This window comes from Artibeus jamaicensis, unplaced genomic scaffold (assembly GCF_021234435.1).
Source record: "Artibeus jamaicensis isolate MK-2021 breed Jamaican fruit bat unplaced genomic scaffold, CSHL_Jam_final contig_456, whole genome shotgun sequence".
NCBI lineage: Eukaryota > Metazoa > Chordata > Mammalia > Chiroptera > Phyllostomidae > Artibeus > Artibeus jamaicensis.
In genome coordinates, this window is record NW_026521839.1 from 6838235 (window position 1) to 6859134 (window position 20900).

General features: G+C 41.0%; 2 protein-coding genes across 3 annotated transcripts in view; one reads left to right on the forward strand and one right to left on the reverse strand.

Annotated features, from left to right (window-relative positions):
* The window catches only part of CTNNA1 (catenin alpha 1), a 221686-nt gene that overhangs the window by 66426 nt on the left and 134360 nt on the right, over positions 1–20900 (reverse strand). The gene's annotated exons all lie outside the window — the stretch shown is intronic.
* On the forward strand, positions 526–2407 carry LRRTM2 (leucine rich repeat transmembrane neuronal 2). Its single transcript, XM_037147503.2, has 2 exons — positions 526–529; positions 861–2407. The coding sequence occupies exons 1-2, from the start codon at positions 526–528 to the stop codon at positions 2405–2407; spliced, it is 1551 nt and encodes a 516-aa protein (XP_037003398.2).

Consider the following 20900-nt stretch of genomic DNA (forward strand, 5'->3'; position numbering starts at 1 on the left):
AGTATAAAGCTTCTGGAAAACCCAAACAAAAGACACGTCACCCGGTGACGTCAGCCTATATACAGTTCTGTGTGGTCGCAGCACATAAGCAAATCCATTCTTGTGCCATTTCTCGGAAAAGCTTTTCAGTAAATGCACTCATGCTGCTCCAGGAGCTCTTCTCTGCAACAAGCCTCCCATCTGCCATCAACAAGTTAAGACTGAGGGAACTAACAGCTGCGGAAAGGAAAGACTGATGCTTTGATTAATCAGCTGAGCAGTTAGAGGAGGACGAAATTAATAACTTATATTCAAATGTGATTTAAGGGACGAGAGTGGTCACAGAAAATGAAACCAATGCTTTTGAAAGGAATATCCTAAGGAAAAAATATAACTCACCCTGGTGGATTCAGTTTTACTCAAAAAGCCTGGGACACAGAAAACAGGAAACTGGTCAAAGGCTCCTGCATGTTAGAGCCTTTTACAGACTCACTGCGTTGAGTCTAACAACCGCGACTGAATGCAGCCTCCAATGTGCTCGGAAGAATGGGTAAGTCCATGCATTTATGTGTTTTCTACAGTCAGCTTTTAAAAAAACCACTGAATTCACTTGCTATGAGGGGAATCACTGTCATATTTTTGTATCTTGACATTTAGTTAAAAGCATATATTGCTGATGACTGGATATGTTTTATCTTCTTAATGGTTTAAGTTTTGTTCTAGTCATACTAACAAGGTTAGCTTTTCTGCACAAAATGAAAAATGAGTTATATGCAGTGAAATCTTTCACCATAATGTTATGGGTTTGCTTTTTTTTAATGGCTCATATGTTCTGCTGAAAAATTCCTATCTTCTTGTTTTCCTTAAATTATATTCTGCAGGCTTACATTTCAAGTGGCCGTTAGGGGCCCCTATGCTGGCAGCAATATATGCAATGAGTATGGTTTTAAAAATGCTGCCTGCCCTGGGAATGGCGTGTCCACCCAAATGCCGCTGTGAGAAGCTGCTCTTCTACTGCGACTCTCAGGGCTTCCACTCAGTGCCAAACGCCACAGAAAAGGGCTCCCTGGGCCTGTCCCTGAGGCACAATCACATCACAGAGCTTGAAAGAGATCAATTTGCCAGCTTCAGTCAACTTACCTGGCTCCACTTAGACCACAATCAAATTTCAACAGTAAAGGAAGATGCTTTTCAAGGACTATATAAACTTAAGGAATTAATCTTAAGTTCCAACAAAATATTTTACTTGCCAAACTCAACCTTTACTCAACTGATTAACCTGCAAAATTTGGACCTGTCTTTTAATCAGCTGTCATCTCTGCACCCAGAGCTCTTCTACGGCCTTCGGAAGCTGCAGACCTTGCATTTACGGTCCAACTCTCTGCGGACTATCCCAGTACGCCTATTCTGGGACTGTCGTAGTCTGGAGTTTCTAGATTTGAGCACAAACCGTTTGCGAAGTTTGGCTCGTAATGGATTTGCAGGATTAATCAAACTGAGAGAGCTTCACCTAGAGCACAACCAGCTGACGAAGATTAATTTTGCTCATTTCCTACGGCTAAGCAGTCTGCACACCCTCTTCTTACAATGGAACAAAATCAGCAACTTGACATGTGGGATGGAATGGACCTGGGGCACTTTAGAAAAGCTAGACCTGACTGGAAATGAAATCAAGGCCATCGATCTGACAGTGTTTGAAACAATGCCTAACCTTAAAATACTCCTAATGGATAACAACAAGTTAAACAGCCTTGATTCCAAGATCTTAAATTCCCTGAGATCCCTCACAACTGTTGGCCTCTCTGGCAATCTGTGGGAATGCAGCCCTAGAATATGTGCTTTGGCCTCCTGGCTGGGCAGTTTCCAAGGTCGGTGGGAGCAGTCCATCTTATGCCACAGTCCTGACCACACCCAAGGAGAGGATATATTAGATGCAGTTCATGGATTTCAGCTCTGCTGGAATTTATCAACCACTGTCACAGTCATGGCTACAACTTACAGAGATCCGACCACTGAATATACAAAAAGAATAAGCTCATCAAGTTACCATGTGGGAGACAAAGAAATCCCAACTACAGCAGGCATATCAGTTACTACTGAGGAACATTTTCCTGAACCAGACAATGCCATCTTCACTCAGAGGGTAATTACAGGAACAATGGCTTTATTGTTTTCTTTCTTTTTTATTATTTTTATAGTGTTCATCTCCAGGAAGTGCTGCCCTCCCACTTTAAGAAGAATTAGACAGTGCTCAATGATTCAGAACCACAGGCAGCTCCGATCCCAAACACGACTCCATATGTCAAACATGTCAGACCAAGGACCGTATAATGAATATGAACCCACCCACGAAGGACCCTTCATCATCATTAATGGTTATGGACAGTGCAAGTGTCAGCAGCTGCCATACAAAGAATGTGAAGTATAATATCTACCCATCATCAAAATTACATCAGATAAGTAACCTATTTTACATAGTAGGGGCTAAATAAATATCTAATTTTTAACAATGGTGACATTAAGCCTAATTTTCAAAAGCAAGTGGAGACTTAAGTTTTTGAAGTATTGAAGTGTTTTTAATTTTTTAAATGAAATCATATTTTAAGTGTGAAATGAAACAATGCTCACATTAATTTGCACTCTTGCTGGAAAGTCTAAAAATGCTTACTTCAAAATAAGACATTTAATGTATGTTATTGTGTACTATTGAGTGTAAACATTTACACTAAGGTCTCCATATGCTAATTTTTCCTACTGAGAATGGTTTGGAAAGAAGCTACTGAGTAGAAAAAGGTATGGATCAGTACTTGTTTGATCACTGCTTTCCATCCCAAGTACCACCACTGGCTTACTGCTTAAAAGGAGACTTAGCAAAGTTCTCTTGTATGATAATTTGGTATTTACTGAAATCTACAATTTACTGCCAGTGTGGGAAGTATAATTTCATGTATGCTGAAGTCTGGTAAATATTAAATACTCTTCTTCCAGAGTTTTTGCCTGGGTTAATAGATGTTATCGAAGTCCACATCATAAAATCAAACCCTTTATGTAATTCTAATAAGCTATGTGACTCTTTGATATATTTAAACAATGAATCCAAGTGATTGTGAAAAGGTCTCATTACAATGAAATCAATACTAAATAATTATACTGACTTTGCATCATACATCTCTAGTTTGCCATGATTAACATGTTGATTTTTGTGGCATTTACAAAATTGTTTTAAACTGGTATTACATTACCATTTCACTAATTAGTTTACTAAATCCTATATGTGAGATTTATATGTGAGAAAGATTTAAAAATTAGTTTGGAGAGAAAAGAGAGCAACTGAGTCAACTCAACCCTGTGACTTGCTCCCTCTAGTTTGGAAGCACACATGAAATGGGAGCCTGCACGCTCATGTGCGCGCTCTCTCTCTCTCTCTCTCTCAGCTGTTATGATCAAAGCTGCCTTGAGAAAGGGGTTTTAAACCTCTTTCTTTTGCCTTTTCCTGATCCTCAAGCCTCACAGCCAAGTCAAAATTAATTGGCTAGCAACAGGCATAACAATGATTCTTATTAGAATATATTATAAAGGAACCATTAAAAAACCACTTTCTAAATATTATATACTAAAACCCGACCTTTTGATAAAGATACATATTTACACCATAAGAACAATTCCTTCTAAGTGAAGGGACCAACACACCACCAAGGCAAATCTTTCCGTGGGAGGACAATCTATCTACATGCTTATGCAGCCACACAGTGGTAACCCAAAGGTGGCATGGAGGTGAGGGGATGAAAGGGAAAGGCAGCATTTTGAAATCTGACTCACAGAAACAGGTTAGCCGAAGTAAAGAGGCAGCCAAGAGTGAGGCAAATGGGTAGCTGTACACTATCTGCAGGGCAAGGCCCTAGGACCTGCAGCTGAAAAGGGGAGGAGGTTCTCTAGTGTTAATATAAATATCCCATAATTAACAAATGATAATGATGCCACACTTTTCATGTAGAAGAGAGCCATATATATATTACATTTCTTCAATTATGATTTCCATGGAGAAAATATAAAATATTTCAAATTCAGATGCAAGTTACCAATTCACACAGAATTTTTCCATAAACAAAGTTCCATGTATGTAGCAGCCAAAAAAACCCCCAACACATTAGACTACTGACCTGATTTTAGAAAAGTGAGCACTTTTACAAATGACATTTACTGTATGTGAAAAAGAAAAAACGCGACCACAAAAGAAAAAAGTTAGCTTTTTCTTAACATGACATCCTTCATTCAAGGCGTATTTTCTTCATCGGACTGGATTGGAAACATGCTACAACTACAGTTTAACCATAAGGCTTAACTGTAACTTTTGTTACTACTCAAAGAGGGGGGTCTGTCTACACTTCAAAGAAAACGTGTCTCAGTAAAGAGCAGACATGATCACATACTATGATAAAAATGTACACTCTAAATTTTTAAGGTGGGTAAATCAGTTTGGCAAAGTCTCAGCCCAGGGGAGTTCAGCTGATCTTGAGCAGTGAGCACTTCATTCACCTCCTGTGGAATGAGACCCAGGGCCTGCCCGGAAAGGGACAAAAGCTGATTTTATGGCACAGAGCACAGCACACTGCTCCCCTACAGAAGGGCTGGCTCTGAAGTCCCCATTACAAACGAGAGTTCCCCAAGGTAAAATTTACCAACTCATTTATCAGCGAAGCCACAGCCATTTGTCAGAGAAAAGCTTTGTCACAACACAGCTGTGTTCTGAACACAAGATTCCACTAGCCCTGAAGGACAGCAAAGGAGTATTTTTTTAATCATTTCAACAACATCAAATTTAACTGAAACTATGAGGACAAGGGTGAGAAGTACTTACTGACTGGGAATCCCCGCATTAGTACTAAAGATTACAGTTAGTAAAATGGACCACCAACCAGCAAAATCCCTAACAAAAATAGAAAAGTAAATTGGAAACTCAAGCCATTGAGTCATTCAGGGGGAACAGTAGAGCCAAGGCCACCACAGCATACTTTCGAGTTAAAAAATAACTGATATTTTTGGCCTGCATTTTCTTGGTAATGTTCTCTGGAAAAAAGTGAATAACAATGACAAACAGCATGTTCCTTTTTCATTAAAGCACAAACTTCCCTTTTAAATTGCCTATAAAGGACAGGGTTCCATTTAATTTTGGTCTTTCTGTGTTTCCGTCTCAGCACAGGTTTGAGGATGAGACTGTTGACCACATATGCTCCTTCCCAACTGGCCAGGGTGAGAGCATCATGGCCACACCGCAGACCCTGTTAAGGCGATGTCAGGGCTCTTGGTTTTCAGTTTAGTTGTACCCTCTTCAGCTTCCTCTCCCAACACACCCAGTCCCTGTGCCCCCTACCTAAGGTTAGAGGAAAATGACCCCTTACCAAGAACCAGAAAAATAATAAATCTCTATGCAAAAAGGAAAGCTAAAGAAGGTTATGATACTGCACTCACCTAGTAACCAAAAGCTAGTTTGGAATCATTTGTATTCATTCTGTAGTTTGCCAGGGATTCAATCACCTCTCTAAAATGAGAGTGGGCTGATAAATTGCAAATCCACACATAATTCAGACAGAATACCCACTGCCAACATCAAATAGCAAAGATACTAATTTTTTAAGCCAAAAATCTGCTCTAACACATGTAATTTCTTAATGTGCCTAAGTTAAGTTCTGTACTGATTTAATGAATGGAATTGACTGAACTTCCCAACTCCACTAATTATTAAAATCCACCTGCTTATTCTGATGCTAGTCACCAAGAGCTAGACTCCATCTTTCCAATAAAAACCAGCCCCATGTAGCACTAGTTCTGAATCCTAAAATTGAAAAGAGACATTTTCTTAAGGCATACTTCTTACACAGATCTATGGGGGAGGATATAAATACCCCGTTCTCCCTCTACATTGTGGGTATCCATATGAAATGTGAAAAACTATTTTTAGAAGCCAACTTACATGATCATTTTCCTAACAGAGCAAAGCAATAGTGACCAACCTGTCTCAAAAATCTGTTTTGGGATATGCTTTTCATATCTTACTGGTTAAAGTGCTTCAACCAGAAAAATACAAAGGTGATAAGGCCATCCATAGATACTTAAATATTTTTGTCCCTAAGCTAGGGAAAACTTGAATTATTTAAGGCAAAAACAAACAGAAAATGATGGTTTAAGCTTTCGTCCTGTTATTGCAAACATCTGGAAACACCTGCTACTCCTTCAACCAACCAGTTCTTCCTTGGTAATAAAAAAAAAAATTCATCTATGGAATGTTTGTTTACCCTTTCTATCCACACAGACTGGAAACCGAAAGTACAGTCAAAACACATTGTGTTCAATCACCTTAAGAGCCATTGGGGGTTGGGGGGGTGGCAAATGGGTTGGGAGGGGTGGGAAGAAAATACTATTACACTGGGGTTCTGGGGGGAGATGGTAAACAAAATGCAGTGTACAGGAAAGTTTTGTTATTAAAAGCGTGTATACCGAAAAAAGTGAATGTCTTTTTTTTTTTTTTAAGCTTTTCTTGGTAACCTATTTTGATATGTGAAACCTAAAAAACCATCTGTGACAGATACAGAAATCTTAAATGAACAGCTGTTTTGGGTCATATTCTCTATAATGCCAAATGTGCCAGGTGAAAAAAGGACAGCTAATCACCACCTATCTGCATGCAGAGACAGGCAAAACTGGTAGGCTAAGAAGAAAGGAAAGGAAAGGTAAGGGGAGCAAAGAGGAGCTAAAAATCCACCATGCCAATAAACAACAGTCACACAATGAGAAGTTGTTCCATCACAAGACTTAGCAAGTGGACATCAGCTGTCCAGGGGGCTCACAGGGCCTAGGGCTGGTCACTATGCCCCAACTTCCTCAAAGTAGACTACTGCCACAGCCTGGGGAGCTTTAAAAAGGCACTCAATTGACTATCCCCAGCAAACAGTAACTTGGCTCCCACCTTGGGGGTCCACTGGAGTACATCTCAGCAGCACCTTGCACACCGCTCCTGAGAGGGAGGACCATGGGTGCTAAACAGCTGGGTTCTCTAGGATCCCTGCATGGCCAACTCTACACCAGACGCCAGCTCACTAAGTATGGACAAGAGAAAGGAATGCAAGATTTTTAACTACTGTCCCTCAACTGGCCTAGGTAAACAGCCCCAGGACAGGATGCTATGCCTGGGCAGCAGTGGGGGGCAAAAACTGTCCTGGCCTTCAGCTGGTGACTGTCAGAAATCTGCCATACTCTCCAGAACGCACCTACTGCTTCTCTAGGCCCAGAGCACTGCAGAGAACCAGACACACAGGAAGAAACAAGGCTGCCCACTTCTCCAACAGCCGGGGGAAAGGAAATCAGAAAAGCAAAGAGAGCTCTCTCACCAAAAATTTCAGCAGTAACTAGGGCACAGGCAGGAAGCACGGAACAAAATTTTACTGCCAGACTCACCCAGTATGAACTAGGGGGCATAGGTGATGGTGGTTTCAAACTGTACAAAAGAGCAAATTCCTACACTTACCAAGTTAAAAGCAGAGCTTATTAACATAATTCTCATACATTTTAACCTTGAAAATCCCATGTAAAGCTACATTTGGTTTCTTTATCAGGTATTTTATGTGGGGGCGACTACTTTCGCGAGGTCCCTCCAGTGCCATGGACACGCGTGAATGAGTAAATATGGCCGAGACATGATGAGATCTGTTTGGGGATGGAGGCATGGGCTGTGGCCAGTTTCTCTGGGGAGAGAGAGGCTAGCAGCGGCCAGTTTCTCCGAGGAAAAAAAGGCCCCGAGCACCCTCTTCCATAGCCTTTTATTGGGTTGTATTACACAGGAATACAAGGCAGCAAGGATCAAACAGTAGATAACATTATGAAGAGATCTGAGGGTTTCAGAGTCAGTGTCTGTCAGGAAGAGAATTGCAGAAACTTTGGGAGACATACTCATTTCCTCTCGGACCCTTATCATATGAATGAAAGCACTCTTAGCAGAGCAGATTTCACAGGTTTATCAACAAGTCTTTGTGGTGCCAGATTTTTCCCCAGGACATGCTCTGGCCAGGCAAGGAGCTGCACCTCTCCCAAGAAGTATTCAGGCTTAAGGGGATTAGAGCCAGGAAGCGCTTCTCCCAGAGAACATGGGGACTCAGGTTTTGTCAAAGATGGGGGGCAAGAGTCCATTGCTCTCTATTGCAGCTCCCCAAATCCTTCCATGAAGGCCTCCCAAGTGATTGAGTCTGGCTTAGGTTGCTCCCCGCTGTGAGGGGTCTTACCCGTCATTGACTTCTGACCAAGCTCTAGGGACAGGGAGAGAAACTGAGGCAGCGTTTGCTACCAGAGACAGGCTTTGTCTCCTGTGGCTGGCATTCCAGAGGTCATCTCTCACCCTTAGCTACAAGGGGTAGAGATACAATTCCTAAAATCAGGCAGAGCGGTCTACAACAATTTTAATTAGTTTTGCCTATATGCCACAGCATTCTCAGGTTCCCACTCAAATTTATAATAGATTTTTTCAATGTCTATTGAAAAAGATTTTTCTTTCTTTAAATATATCTAACCAGCTGGGTACTCAAGTCTCCCTTAGAGACAAAATGTACTACAAATTGTCTTTCACAAAGAGAGAAGGGAAAAAGAGGTGAAAATCACAGCTATTCCAAACATCTTGCTGTAGCATGAGTTCCTCCTCATTAGCCAATATTTTGGGAACAATCTTGACAGACAGATGTTGAGTTTCCGTTCCCCTACTGAAAGGAGACATTAAAGAGCAAGAAACCTCCAAAAGCAAGTGCAGTGGGGTACCCTATCCCACAAAGCTCACAACTCAAACTACACCATCCCTTTATACACAGAGGCCCAAGAGCACAGCCTAATCCATGGCCTCCAACTCAGGGCATCCTGCTAGAAACCAGACAGGAAGGAGCTTCTGTGAACAACCAGACAGCAGGTCCAATGGTTCACCCAATGCCCACAGAGCAGAGGACTAAACTTTAAAACAGCGGCCCCAGAGACAATATCCAAGGCCTTTTTACAACTTTCAACAACAGACGTCACAAAAAAATCCCAGTGCAGAAATGTAAAAATGTCGTAACTTTACTGAGTATTGTTCACATTTGTGTTTAGTACACAAGAACACAGGCACACAATCTCCAGGTTTCTTTTTCTGGAAAATCATTTGACAAAAACACTATAGCCAGTTATACTGGCTCACCTGTTTCATCATCATGAGAACTAAAAAAATTCCTCTTCCATAAATAAAAACACTTCCCATGGCCTAGGCTGCCAACTACATACGGGGCAGCTGCTCAGCTGCGTTTTAAAACCCCTGAAAACAATGTATCATTTACATACAACTTATTTCTTTAAAACCAAGTAAACTTAGTATAATATATTCATAAGCACAGAATGGCTAAACTAAGAATGTAAAAAGATCAAAAGCAGAGATTCTTAACTCTAAGAGTATGGGACATTTCATAGGATATAGGAACCTCTTGAAATTATAATATAAATACTGTGAGTATAAAGATTTCAGCAGATCCTCAGGTTTGCTTTGGTTTTGTTTTTTTTTTTTAATCCTCACCTGAGGACATTTTTGTCCCACTGTTTTTAGAGAGAGAGGAAGGGAGAGAGAAAGAAACAGAGGGGAGAGAGAAGCATCAATTAGTTGCCTCCATAAGTATACGGACCAGGGAATGTAGGGACCAGGACCAGGACCAGGGATCGATCATAAGCGTCCACCTGTACCTGCCCCTAAACCAGAGATTGAACCCACAACTTTTCGGTTATAGGACAAAGCTCCAACCAACTAAGCCACACAGGCTAGCCAGGGCAGATCCTAAGGGTTTTGATAACTCACAAAAAAGCCCTGGTAGAACAATGAAAAAGTTGTTTCTAGTATATGCTAATTTGGCCTTCATCTTCCTGGTGACCAAGGTAAATAATAAAATCAACAGTTTTCATCTATACAAGAAGCAAACTGGCCTCTTTTCGGGGGAAGATACTTCCTTCATCTGATAAAGGGAACACACTAATTTAATGGTGGGGGGAGACACTTAGGTGCAGAAGTCTATGAATTATTTGTAATACAGAGCCAGCTATAGGAACAATAAGGAAACATGTCAGACAGTATCTCCAAGAAGGTTTTAGAGAACAGACTTGTTCTTCACGTCAGCCCTTGAAAAAGCTCAGGATGAGGGGCCTACACAAACATATCGCATACTTTGTTGTGATCTAACCTTTGTAGTGACCCAAAGCTGGAACCTATAAAGTAAGCAAGAATGAACATGTACCTACTTAGAAGAGCAGTTCTTACTTCTAGTCAAGATGGCAGCATAGGCAGACATGGCTCACCTCTTCTCACAACCACATCAAAATTACAATTAAAATATAGAACTACTACTTAGAATATAGAATATATAGTTGTATAGAACAACTATTACTTAAAATATAGAACTACTAATCAACAATTAAAATATGGAACTATTATTTAGAACTGTCAGAATGTATGGAAGTCTGACAACTACAGAATTAAACCACATCCATCCAGACACGTAGGAGGGGTGCAAACGTGCTACAGGCTTGTCCCTCACCCACATGCAGTGGGAAAAATTTCAGAAGAAATATCTTGGGAACTAGGAGTCCCAGACCCATACCAGGCCCACAGCCCAGGATTCCAGTGCCAGGAATATAAGTCCCCCCAACTTCTGCCTGCAAAAACCAGCAGGGATTGAGTCAGGGGAAGAAAACACTGCAGCCCCAAACAGTTCCTCTTAAAGAACCCACACACGGGCTCACCTACTCAGACTTATTCTCTTTGAGCTTCAGCATCCGGGGAGCAGCTTGAAAGTCTCCAGTGGCATACAGGGAGAAACTCAAGTGTCTGGCTTTAAGGCAAGTGGGCCATTGTCCCTTTGCTAAACTCTCCCTGCACAGAGCCGGCAAGCTGCTGCCATATCTTGAGACTCCATCAACCTGGCTATCATGGTTTGACCAGCCCTGGAAATCCCCAGAGACTCCACCCTACCCAATTTACTGGCCCACCCAAGCTGCTTTTCCATACGAAGGGCTGGTCTTGGCTTATGCTTCACAACTTCCTAAATCCTATCAAACAAGCAACAGCTGGCCTCAGTGGGCCCCAGCCCAACACTAGCAGCAGCTAGCCTAGATTTTATAGTTTGGTTTCACCTGGGAATCTCCAAGCCCAGCACAAGTAGCAGCCATCTCAGATTGTTTTATGGCTCAGGCAGGGTGCCCCAGGCAGAACACAGGTGAGAGCTGAACTTGGCCAGCACCACCCAGGAAACTCCAGACCCAACCCACCCAGTTGACAGCTACAGATCACGTCAGAGCACCACCACATTGCCCCTGCACAGCTGATCCTTCACGGAGGGCCAAGGTTGGTGGTCAGTGGTCACAGCAAGTCCTTGTATCTGCCTGGCCTGGGTAAACCCCTCCCATTGATCTGCCAACTGCAATCAAGGCTCAACTACAAAAGAAGGGGGTACTCAGTCCCACAAAAGAGCATGTCCCGAGAACCCAGCTTGGGTGATAGGGAAAGCTGTGCCACTAGACTCTACAGGACACCTACTCCATTAGGCCACACTACCTAAACATGGAGTCAAAGCAGCTCTACCTAATACATATAAACAAACACACGGAGGCTGCCAAAACAAGGAGACAAAGAAACATGGCCCAAATGAAAGAAAAGATAAAACTCAAGAAAAAGAGTTAAATGAAATGGGGATAGGCAATCTATCAGATTCAGAGTTCAAAACAATGGATGCCCAAGGAACTTAGGAGGACCTCAAAAGCATAAACAAGATTCAGTCAGAAACAAAGAATACACTAAGTGAAATAAGAAACAATTCACAGGGAAACAACAGTAGAGTAGATAAAGCTGATGATCAAATCAATGATCTAGAACATAAGAAACCAAAAAATAACCAGTCAGAACAAGAAAAAAGAATCCAAAAAAGTGAGGATAATATAAGCAGCCTTTGTGACAACTCCAAGAGGCCCGGCATTCGCATGACAGGGGTGTCAGAAGGTGAAGAGACAGAAAGAAACTGGAAATCTATTTGGGACAAACGAGAAAGAAAACTTCCCTAATTTGATGAAAGAAATAGATTTGCAAGTTCAGGAAGCACAGAGTCTCAAACAAGATGGATGCAAAGGGACTACTCCAAGACATACAATTAAAACGCCAAAGGTTGAAGATAAAGAGAGATTCTTAAAAGCATCAAAAAGCCCTGGCTGGTGTAGCTCAGTGGATTGAGCGCCCACCTGAGAACCAGACAATCCTGGTTCGATTCCCAGTCAGGGCACATGCCTGGGTTGCAGGCTAGTTCCCAGCAGGGGATACATGAGAGGCAACCACACATTGATGTTTCTCTCCCTCTCTCCTTCCCTTCCCTTCCCTAAACATAAATAAATAATCTTAAAAAAAAAAAAGACATTAGTCTCCTACAGGGGAATTCCCATAAGCTAATTTCTCAAAAGAAACTTTGCAGGCTAGAAAGGACTGGCAAGAAACATTAAAGTCATGAAAAGCAGAGACCCACAGCCAACATTGCTCTACTCAGCAAAGCTGTCATTTAGAATTCGAAGGCAGATAAAGAGCTGCCCAGACAAGAAAAATACTAAAGGCATTCATCATCATCAAACCATTATTATATGAAATGTTAAAGGGACTTATTTAAGAAAAAGAACATCAAAACTATGGACAATAAAACATCAATAAACACATGTCCATCAACAATTGGACAAACTAAAAAACAAACTAAGCAAACAAGAAGAACAGAGACAGAATCATGGATATGCAGAGCATGTTGATAGTTGCCAAATGAGAGGGGAGACCAGGAGAATGGGTAAAGAGATGAGAGGATTGAGAAGTACAAATAGATAGTTACAGAATAACCACAGGGATGTAAAATACAGTGTAGGAAATGGAGTAGCCAAAGAACTTATACCGAAGATGGCAATGGAGTAGGACAGAGTGGATTCTAGCTCTCCCGTACTTGTGGGTGAAAATCCTGGCAGATCTACAAAGAAACAGCGCAATAAACCATCGGTTAACCAGTATTTATTAAACTGAAAGACCAGAGATTGTGACCGATGCTGAAACACCAGGCAGCGGCAGGTCAGTGGGGTCTTGGGGACCGGAATAAAGACAAAGCAGCGGCGGGGGCCGGCGCCCCCAGCCAGACGGCCCAGGTGCTGCCTCTACGGTCACAGTCCAGAGCCATCGGTCTGAGACCAGCATCAGAGGTGTCTGGCACGGGAGCCTGGGCACCCAGCAGCCCCAGTGGCCACCAGCGCGGGCCCGCAGCTCCCCTGCTCCCCATTTAAGCAAGGCTGGACAACACCAGGCAGAGACCTGTCAGCTTGCCTGCTTGCATTAACAGGGAGGGTTACAAAGACAGAGGGCTGTGTTCAACTGCAGACTCTGTGGTCGCCAGCCCGGGAGAACGGAGAGGCGCATTGTCTGACTGGGGATTGGGCTGGGCTGAGAGGCAGGCTGTCTGGAGAGTTTTGTTTTTTTTTTGAAAGTGGACTGAGGAATTCTCCTGCCACAGAAGCTTGGCTTGCTTCGCACCCAGCCTTACGGTGAGCCAGGGGGAAAGCAGAGGCATTTGAGTCCCAGCCACAGGACTGGGAAGCACCCTGACGGTTTCTCGGGTCCCAGACGGTACAGCGGGTGCGCACAGGCGCAGAAGCTTCTCAGTCCCCGCCACAAGACTGGGGAAAGCAGAGGCATCTGAGTCTCTGCCACAGGACTGGGAAGCACCTTGCCAGTTTCTTGGGTCCCAGACAGCCTGGAGGGCGCACACAGGTGCAGAAACCTCTGAGTCCCCGCCACAGGACTGGGAAGCACCTTGCTGGTTTTACCTGACGGGAGTGCACAGGCGCAAAAGCGGTAGAGTCCCGCCATAGGACTGGCAAGGACCCTACCAGAACCCGTGGGACCAAAGCAGCTTGGCCAGTGTGCGGGCACCCACTTGTCTGGTAGCCTGGCTGGTGCGCGCACTTGCACCGGCATCCCAGCCCACAGAGAGATCCTGCCTCAACCAGAAAAACTGGTCTGGACAGTTTGAAACCAACAAGGGAAGGGGTTTTTTGTTGTTGTTATTGTTCCCCCCCCTTTTTTTTAGTAACTTTTTTGTATTTCTTTAGTAATCTTACATATTTTTTAAATTTTATTATTGCTTTATCTTTCTATACCTCGTTCCTCTCCTTTCTTTTTCCGTTTTAGTCCTTCTTCCTTTCCTCTCAAACTTAGCACTTTTCCCTCCCCTCTTCTGCCAAAAATTTTTGCTTGTTTGTTTGTTGCTTTGTTTTCTTTTACCCACAAGAGACATAAACAACTGGGAACTTCAAAAAGACCAGAGTGGGACCCAAAGAGGGGGCATCTCAACAGTAGAAACAGAGAGACAAATTTCACTTTCCTATAGCAGAGATGCCACCAGTTGCTGCATTTCTTTCATTAATCTCACTTCTTTTATATTTTAATAGTATCTCTGTATCCCTCCTCTTTCCGTATAGGCATCTTAGTCTTGAGTGGTTATATTGTATTATTAGACAGGTTTCCCCTGTTCTTTCCTCCACAGTGTTTGGCTAATCCTCTATACTCCACGCCACTTGTTTTCCTTTAGCACACTACCCAAAGCTCTATACCCCCCACTCAGATCACATAGAGTTTGTTATATGAGTGCTGCTCTAATATTAGTGTAAATAATAGCTGATCTATAAAACTATAAATACTTTACAACCCATCTCCCGGATCTTAGCCCACTGTACAGGTCCCTGAATTCTATTACTGTAGTGATTAACTCTATTTGAAACACACTATACCTATTTATTGTTCCTTACACTCACCTTACCTCAAAATCAGAACGTCTGCAACCTCACTGCTTTCTAGTTCCAACTAACAAGCCTTTGCTCCCCAACAAGAGGCTTATCTTTTGTCCGTCCTTTCGTAAAAGTGGCAAGTTGGGTTGAAGAATACAGTTACACTATATATAATCTAAAGATCACCTATCTCCTCTCTACCAGCTGTGATTGTAAATATCATAAAATACTCTTCTGCTGTCATAAACCATTTTGCCTCCCCCTCCAACTGATTACACATACATGATAAAAGGAGTAGGTGGAAACGGAGAACATCAAGATAACTGAAGGAGCCCGCACCACTGAAATTCACAGGTATTATGCCACAGAAGCTCACACCATAAACCCAGGGAGTCAGAACAGATCAATTTTAGAAGCTGAGGCTAACAAGAAGAGTCTCACGAACAATGGGAAGACAAAGAAACAATTCCCAAATGAAAGAAAAAGCAGAAGCTTCAGAAAGAATGTTAGATGAAATAGAGGCTAATCAACTATCAGATATTGAATTCAAAGCACTGGTTATCACGAAGTTCAAAGATCTTACAATGAGCTACCAGAAACTACAGGGGAGCTACAAGGATCTCACCGCAAACTATACGACATGAAAAAAAAAAAATAGGAACTATCAGCAAGGGACAAGAGGAAATGAAGAATACAATTTCCGAATTGAAGAACACAGTAGAAAGTTTCAAAAGTAGAACTACGACGCAGAGGATCAGATAAGCGAGTTGGAGGACAAAGTAAAAAACATCTCACAAAAAGAGCAGAAAAATGAAGCTCAGAAAGAATGAAGAAGAATTAAGAGAAATGCAATACAATATGAAACGTAATAATATCCGAATAGGAATACCAGAAGGAGAAGAAGAACAAGGGATAGAAAACATATTTGAAAAAGTAATAACAGAAAACTTCCCTAATTTGATGAGAGAAAAAGTCACACAAATCCAGCAATCACAGACAGTCCCAATCAAGAGGAAACCAAAGAGGCCCACTTCAAGACACATCATCATTAAAATGGCAAAATTCCAAGACAAAGAGAGAATCTTAAAGGCAGCAAGGGAGAAAAAAGAAGTAACATACAAGGGAGCCCCAATAAGGTTAGCTACTGACTTCACAATGGAAACACTCCAAGCAAAAAGAGAATGACAAGAAATATTCCAAGTAATAAGAACCAGAGGCCTACAACCAAGGCCACTTTACCCAGCAAGGCTCTCAATCAAGATTGAAGGCCAAGTAAGGAGCTTCCAAGACAAAAGAAGTCTAAAAGAATATGCCTCCACCAAACCAGTCCTACAAGAAATACTAAAAGGTCTGTTTTAAGGAAAGGAAGGAAAAGAGACAGACAGAGAGGAACACAGGTACAAAAATGGCAATGAATAAGTACCTATCAATAACAATCTTAAATGTATATGGATTATATGATCCAATCAAAAGACACAGAATAGCTCAATGGATTAGAAAGCACGACCCACACATATGCTGCCTACAAGAGACTCACCTCAGGACAAAAGACCATCACAAACTAAAAGTGAAAGGCTGGAAACAAGTTTTCCAAGCAAACGGACAAGAAAAAAAGCTGGGGTAGCAATTCTAATATCAGACAAAATAGACTTCAAAAAGAGGGCCATAAAGAGAGACCCAGAAGGTCACTTCATAATACTCAAGGGAAGAATCCACCAAAAAGACATTAACATTGTAAACATATATGCACCAAACATAGGGGCACCCAAATATATCAAGAAAATCTTAGAGGACTTCAAGAAAGATATTGATAGCAACACAATTATAGTAGGGGATTTTAACACCCCACTGTCAAAAATGGACAGATCTTCCAAACAAAATATCAAAAAAGATATTGCGGCATTAAACAACACCTTAGATGAAATGGACTTAACTGATATATATAGAGCCCTTCATCCCAAAGAAGTTAAATACACATTCTGTTCAAATGTACATGGAACATTTTCAAAGACAGACCACATAACAGGACACAAAACGAGCCTCAACAAATTCAAGAAAACTGAAATCATACCAAGCATCTTCTCTGACCACAAGGAACGGAAATCAGAAACCAACCCCAAAGGAAAAAACCCAAAGAACCCAAAATCATGGAGACTGAATGGTATGCTATTAAACAACGAATGGGTCAAGAATGAAATTAGGGAAGAAATCAAAACGTTTCTGGAAACAAATGAAAATGAACTCACAACAACCCAAAACTTATGGGACACAGTGGAGGCAGTCCTGAGAGGGAAGTTTATAGCAATACAGGCCTACCTAAAGAAGATAGAAACATTTCAAAAAACCAACCTAACCCTATGCCTGCAAGAACTTGAGGAACAACAACAAAGACAGCCCAGAGCAAGCAGGAGGAAGGAAATAACCAAGATCAGACAGAACTAAATAACACAGAGACTAAAAGCACAATTCTAAGGATCAATGAATCCAGAAGTTGGTTCTTTGAGAAGATAAACAAAATAGACAAGCCTTTAAGTAGGCTCATCAAGAAAAGAAGAGAGAGGACACAAATAAACACAATCAGCAATGAAAGAGATATAACTGACACCACAGAAATAGAAGAGATTGTAAGAAATTACTATGAAGAACTGTGTGCCAAGAAATTTGAAAACCTAGGGGAAATGGATACATTTCTAGAAAAATATAATCTTCCAAAACTCAATGAAAAAGCAGAAAATCTGAACATACCAATAACAGCAAAAGAAATTGAAGCAGTAACCAAAAAACTCCCATCACACAAAAGCCCTGGACCAGATGGCTTCACAGGTGAATTCTACAAAGCATTTAAGGAAGAGCTAACCCCTATTCTTCACAGACTATTCCAAAAGATCCAGAAAGATAGAAAATTCGTAAACTCTTTTTATGAAGCCAGCATCATCCTAATTCCAAAACCAGATAGAGACATAACAAAGAAAGATAACTTCAGGCCAATATCGCTGATGAACATAGATGCTAAAATTCTCAACAAAATACTGGCAAATCGCATCCAACAATATATCAAAAAGATCATACATCATGACCAAGTGGGATTCATCCCAGGGATGCAAGGATGGTTCAATATTTGCAAATCAGTAAATGTAATACATCACATAAACAAAAGCAAAGACAAAAACCACATGATCATATCAATAGATGCAGAAAAAGCTTTCAATAAGGTACAACACCTAATTATGATAAAAACACTCAGCAAAGTGGGAATAGAGGGAGCATTCCTCAATATAATAAAGGCCATTTATGAGAGACGTACAGCCAACATTATACTCAATGGGCAAAAACTAAAAGCTTTTCCACTAAGATCAGGAACAAGACAAGGATGTCCACTTTCACCACTTCTATTCAATATAGTATTGGAAGTTTTAGCCACATCGATCAGGCAGGAAAAGGAAATAAAAAGCATCCAAATAGGAAAGCAGGAAACAAAACTGTCACTGTTTGCAGAAGACATGATTGTGTACATGGAAAATCCTATAGACTTTACCAAAAAACTGCTCAAACTAATTAATGAATTTGGCAAAACAGCGGGTTACAAAGTCAATATCCAGAAATCGAAAGCACTTTTGTATACCAACAATGAACCAGCAGAAGCAGAAATCAAGGGGAAAATCCTATTCAATATAGCAAAAACAAAAATAAAATACCTGGGAATAAACCTAACTAAGGAGGTAAAAGACCTGTATGCAGAAAACTACACAGCACTGAAGAAAGAAATCAGGGAAGACACAAACAAATCGAAACACATACCTTGTTCATGAATTGGAAGAATTAATATCATCAAAATGCCCATTACTACCCAAAGCAATTTACAGATTCAATGCAATCCCTATTAAAGTACCAATGGCATAATTTCACAGACATAGAACAACTTCAAAAATTTATATGGAACCGTAAACGACCTCGAACACCAGCTGCAATTTTAAGAAAGAAGAACAAAGTAGGAGGGACCATAATACCTGATATCAAATTGTATTACAAGGCCACTGTAATCAAAACAGCCTGGTACTGGCATAAAAACAGGCACATAGACCAATGGAACAGAAAAGAGAGCCCAGAAATCAACCCAACTCTCTACAGTCAATTAATATTCGACAAAGGGGGCAGTAACATAAAATAAGAGTAAAGATAGCCTCTTCAACAAATGGTGTTGGGAGAACTGGACAGCTACATGCAAAAAAATGAAACTTGAGCACAGACTTACACCATACACCAAAATAAATTCAAGGTGGATAAAAGACTTAAATATAAGCCGTGACACCATTAAAGTCCTAGAGAAGAACATTGGCAAGAAAATCTCAGATATTTCACTCAGCAACATTTTTACTGACATGTCCCCTACAGCAAGGAATATAAAGGAAAGAATAAACAAATGGGACCTCATCAAAATAAAAAGCTTCTGCATGGCTAAAGAAAACAATATTAAATTAAAAAGACAACCAACTGTATGGGAAAACATATTTGCCAATGATACCTCAGACAAAGGTTTAATCTCCAAAATATACAAAGAACTTGCACAACTCCACTCTAGGAAGACAACTAACCCAATTAAAAAATGGGAAAAGGACTTGAACAGACACTTCTCCAAGAAGGACATACAGAAGATCTAGAGACACATGAAGAGATGCTCAATATCGTTAGCTATCAGAGAGATGCAAATTAAAACCACAATGAGATACCACTTTACACCGGTCGGGATGGCTATAATAAAAAAAGCAACAAACAACAAATGTTGGATAGGTTTTGGGGAAAAGGGGACCCTAGTTCACTGTTGGTGGGATTGCAGACTGGTATAACCATTATTGAAAACAGTATGGAATTTTCTCAGAAAAATAAAAATCAACCTGCATTTTGACCCAGCAATTCCACTACTAGGATTATATCCTAAGAATCCTAAAACATCAATTTCAAAGAACCTATGCATCACAATGTTCATAGCAGCACAATTTACAATAGCCAAGAGCTGGAAGCAACCTAGGTGCCTGTCAGTAAATGAATGGATCAAACAATTGTGGTACATATACACAATGGAATTCTGTGCAGCAGAGAGAAAGAAGGAGCTACTACCCTTTGCAACAACATGGATGGAACGGGAAAGCATTATGCTGAGTGAAACAGGACAGGAGTTGAAAGACAAATACCATATGATCTCACCTTTAACAGGAAGCTAAATAACAAAACAAGCAAGCAAGCAGAATAAAAACAAAGACACTGAAATAGAGAACAGGGGGACAGTGACCAGAGGGGAGGGAATTTAAGGGGGAATAAAGGGGGAGGGATTTGGAAGAACAAGTATGAAGGACACAGGGACAAGAACTAAGGGTGATGGAAATGGGAGGGAGGTGGGGAGCACGGGGTGGGGTGGGCTGGGATGAGAGAAATATACAGAAAAGTGTACTTGAAAAATAACTAAAAAAAAAAAAAAAAAGAACTTATACCCATGGACATGAACAATGGTGTGGGGATTACCTGAGGGAGTCTGGGGTGCTGGGTGGAGGTGTGCAAAGGGGGAAAATCAGGACAACTATAATAACATAATCAATAAAATATAATTTAAGAAAAGCAGTTATTTCCTCCTTACAGGACCCCAACTATCGTGTTCCATCACATTAAGGGACATCCAATAAATACTCTATTACATTACAAATCTTCTAGACAAGGAATATAATTTAAAACTTAAAAATGTTCCACTACGTCATGAACAAAGAGAAGCATATTTCATGCATCACCTCTAGGTGTGCTGGTGATAATAATAAATGTACTCCTTGGGAAAGAATCTATAAGATGATAACTAATTTTCCTAAGAGAGAACAGATTTAAAAAGATAAAGCATTCAGTGATCTGAATAGCTGTCAGAAATTTAACTGTCTCTTTAAAATTGAAAACACATTCCACATGCCATCAGAAAAACCACCTATATTTCAACAGGAACAAACAGCACAGTGATTAACAGCCTTCCTCCACACTTAGGCCTGTGACCCTGGACAAGTCCTTCAACCTCACTATGCCTTGGGCCTCTCATTCCTAAC